The 4,122-nt window shown below is 62.3% G+C and overlaps 1 protein-coding gene across 1 annotated transcript; it reads left to right on the top strand.

Annotated features, from left to right (window-relative positions):
- Positions 1 to 880: 880 nt before the first annotated feature.
- VOLCADRAFT_57246 (uncharacterized protein) lies at positions 881 to 3,670 on the top strand (the record flags this gene model as incomplete). Its single annotated transcript, XM_002947471.1, has 6 exons — positions 881 to 980; positions 1,653 to 1,759; positions 2,140 to 2,250; positions 2,559 to 2,639; positions 3,185 to 3,267; positions 3,415 to 3,670. Coding segments are annotated over 6 exons (738 nt in total), but the record flags the coding sequence as incomplete, so codon positions are not given.
- Between the last annotated feature and the right edge of the window lie 452 nt (positions 3,671 to 4,122).

Here is a 4,122-nt window from a genome sequence, read left to right as displayed (position 1 = left end):
GAAACTAAACGGACCCCAGAGCCGTAAAGCAACACGTGTCGTGTGATACCGCGCCGTGTCGTGTCACATATCGTGTCGCACAGACGTGGAGGCGGGAGAGACAGAGCTACGTTTCCCTGTATTCGCCCTACCATATCCTAACACGCAAAATACCCACCCACAACCTCAAATTGCACCCGCACCCACCCAACCCCTCCGGGCTCCCCCTCGGGCCAAACGGGTCCCAGCTTGCCCACTCACTACCCACCACAACTGCCCTCCGGAGCACCAATCCCGTACTGGAGGCCATCGCGGCAGTGACGGCAGAGGCCATGGACGCCCCCTACCCTCCTCCCACCACCGGCATCGCAAGTCCGATCGCGGTGACGCCGCTATCGCCGGGTGCCAGTAGCGGCAGATCGACGCAGCAGCAGCCCGTACGGAAAACGATGGGCACCACCGCTGCCGCCGCAGCTGCCGCCTCCGGCGGCGGCGGATTATCACCCTCCTCACCCGCACCCTCTTCACCCTCACCATCTGGGGCAGTATCGTTGTCAGCAGCTACTGCTGTGGCGGCGGCGCCCGTGGGGGCTGTGGGACCTCCCCCCCGGGCGCTACTGCCAGTGACTTCCCCCAGCGGCGGTGTGGTGCTTGTGCCCGAGGGGGTGGACCCGGTGCTGGCACAGATGGTACTGAGAGATGCAGTGACCTGGGATACAGGTCCGTGTACATGTGTGCCTGTCTGTGTGCCTGTCTGTGTGCCTGTCTGTGTGCCTGTCTGTGTGCCTGTCTGTGTGCCTGTCTGTGAGTTATTGGAGGGAAGTCACGGCAGGGGGCCCCTTCTTGGGATCCTGGGCCCTGCTGACTGACCGACTGACGGGTCCCCCTCCGGCCGCGGCACCCAGGAGTCACCTTCGACGACATCGTGGGGTGTGAGAGGGCCAAGCAGCTGCTGCATGAGGCCGTGGCCCTGCCCCTCATCATACCGGAGTTCTTTACGGGTCAGGGGGGAAGGGATGGCGAGGGGGAGAGGGATGGCGAAGGGGGGAAGGGCTGAAGTTATGGAAATTCAGATACGAGTGATTTAGTAAGGTTAGTGGGTAAAGTGGGGATGGTACTCCGGGTACATACCCGGTCTGTTCGTTGGGATGCATGGAGCTGTAAAGTCGGTGGATGCGGCGTGGTAGGTGGTGGTGATGGGGGCTCCTGGTGACGGCGATGAGGCGGGGGCGGGGAATTAGCGGGGCCACCTTCACCACCATTATTCAACTCCCTCTAACTGCTTAACACCGACAATTCTCTTAATCTTCCCCCATTCCCCACCCCGCCCATCCACCCCCCCCCTCTTCTCCGGCCCCTGAAACCCCGGAGGGTCGGCCCCCCTCCTCTTCCTCTGCTTCCACATCCACATGCCTTATCACCCGATTTTCTTCTCACCCTCGTTCGTTCCCCTCCAATCCCCTCCTCCCCCTCGCCCTCCTCTCCACCCCCACCCCGCTGTTCGCCCCCCCCACCACTTTAAAAACCTCAACCTCCTCCCACCACTTCTTCGCAACCCGCACACACTGCCTTCTTCACATTCCAACTCCCCCAATCCCTCCTCCATCACATGTGCATGTGTCTGTATCTGTCTGTCTGTCTGTCTGTTTATCTGTATGTATGTCCTCCGCCAGGTATTCGCGAGCCGTGGCGCGGTGTGCTGCTTCACGGTCCCCCGGGTAACGGCAAGACCCTGCTGGCCAAGGCGGTGGCTAAGATGGTGGGGGGAGCCTTCTTTGCGGTGAGGGGGAGGGTGGGGGGGTCGGGGGCTGGTTGCGGGATGTGCGGAGGTAGCCGAACTACGAGTGCCTGAGACGGAATGTTGTTGTGAAACCCCCGGCGGGGGGGATGGCCCCCTTCCGCCCCACCACAGGGGCGGGCGAGCGCTGACACCGGGGCGGGCTGTGCTGCGTCAGCCGCACCTAGCCAGTGGCTCTGTGGCCCCCGCGGATCCCTTCGAAATGAAAGGGTTTGTTAAATCGTGGTATGTATCTAAGTATGGGCGTGTACGGGGCACATCCGGCATCCCACCTGTCACCCGGTCAGACCTGATTTGCTCTTTCGCCCCTCCCCCCTCCCTTCCCCCCTCCCCTCCCCCCTCCCCTCCCCACCACACGACAGGTGTCCCCCTCCTCTCTGACCAGCAAGTGGAGGGGGGAGAGCGAGAAGCTGCTGGCCACATTGTTCGCGGTGGCGCAGGCTCATGCACCAGCCATCATCTTTATTGACGAGGTGGGGGAAGGTGGGGGAAGAGACGGCGGGGGAAGCGACGGGGGAAGGGCCCCGGCTTGCCGGAGGGGGGGAGCCCGAAGTCAGTGGGCACTCCTGCTGAAGGGGGTCATTGGCGTCAGAGTGCGGGCCCAGTGGGGGGGAGGGGGGGAGTGAAGCAACACCTCATGACATGTCGCGCCCCTTCCCTCTGCATTATCCCTTCACCGCACACGAACACACCACAGCCCCCCGCACAACCCCCAACACCTGTGACAGCACACCACGCAACCCCCAATTCGCCCCCCGGCCCCCGGCCCCGGCTATACCAGGTGGATGCGCTGGGGGGCGCTCGAGGCGTTGACGGGGAGCACGAGGCTAGTCGCAGGTTCAAGGCGGAGTTGCTACAGCAGGTACGGCATATGTACGGCACAGATGGACGGAGTGGAACGAAGAGAAAGGAGTAAAGGGAGAACTGTTGTGTTGTCGGGGGGTTGTCGGGGGGTTGCTGTTGTTTTGGTTGGTGCTGGTGCTGGTGTTGGTTGTGTCGTTGCGATATGCTGACGTGGATTGCAATGGTGTATGCTGCTGCTGCTGCTTGTGCTCCTGCTGCTGCCTGTCGGCTGGAGATGATGTTCGTACACTCATGTGTTCCGCTTCGCCTCCTGCGCACGTCTGTAGCGCACCTCACCTCCTCTTTCCGGGCCGTACAACCCGACTTTACCACACAACTCCGCCCCCCAAGCCCCCACGCTCAAATATGTCACCTTCGCACACTCTTTCCTTTCCTTATGCTGTACTGCACTTACACGTAAACACATACACACACTCTCTCCCCTCCTTCCCTCCTCAAAACCCCCTTGCACACGCATGCCACATTTCCTCACTCCCCTCCTCACTCTCCTGGCACCATTTCTTTGGTGGTCGTACTGCATTACCTGGTATGTCGTACCGGCAGATGGACGGGCTAGCCAGCGGCCGTGGTGTGATGGTTCTAGCCGCCACCAACTGCCCGTGGGACCTGGACCCCGCCCTGAGAAGGTGAGGAGAAGGGAAGGAGGAAGAGAAAATCTCTTAAAATGACGACGACCACCTATTTATTTTAGCACCAGCTGAATGTTTCCTGCCCGCGACTCACACGAAACACACCCCCGCACTCCCCTCTCCCCCCGCCCGGGGAGCACACAGGCGTCTTGAGAAGCGCATCCACATCGATCTTCCCGACACTGCCCAGCGCCTGGCCCTGCTCCACCTGCACCTGCGGGGAGTAGCAGTGGCCCCGGATGTGGACCTCGCCGCGCTGGCTGCGGCGTGTGAGGGATACAGCGGGGCCGATATCCGGCTGCTGTGCAGGTGGGGGGGGGGAGCGGAGGGGAGTGGGGGCCAGTGGGGGATTGGGGGGCTTGTTGTGGGGTTTTTGGATGTGCGAGGGTGGGGGGGTTGAAAGAGGGAAAGATGGGAGGCGGGTGCGTGAGGGGGTGAGGGGGGGTGAGGGGGGAAGGTGAACGTGTCGGGCCGCCGTAACGGCCGTGTGGTGCAAAGATCACTTTTTTCAGAGTGCATGGTAGAGTTTTTCAAACTCCCCTCGCACCTCTCATTGCAAACACGCCCGACCCTCTTTCAACCCGCCGGGATTTCCTCTCTCCTCCCCTCCGAAACCCCCAGGGATGCAGCCATGTCGCCCCTGCGTCGCCAACTAGGCGGCCTTGCCCTGAGCACCCCCTCCTCCTCCTCCTCCTCCCCACAACCTTTCGGACCCCAAAACCAACATCTTCAACAACAGCAGCAACAGTCACGTCAGGCCGCCGCTTCCTCTTCCGAGCCGTGTCCTGGTCCCCAGGCCGCCCCCCTGACTCTTCGCTCCGCCGCCGACATTCGCCGCTTGGCTGACAGCGG

The sequence above is a fragment of the Volvox carteri genome (genome assembly GCF_000143455.1).
Source record: "Volvox carteri f. nagariensis unplaced genomic scaffold VOLCAscaffold_6, whole genome shotgun sequence".
NCBI lineage: Eukaryota > Viridiplantae > Chlorophyta > Chlorophyceae > Chlamydomonadales > Volvocaceae > Volvox > Volvox carteri.
The sequence above is the reverse complement of the archived record's forward strand: the minus strand, read 5'-3'. Positions and strand labels throughout refer to the sequence as shown.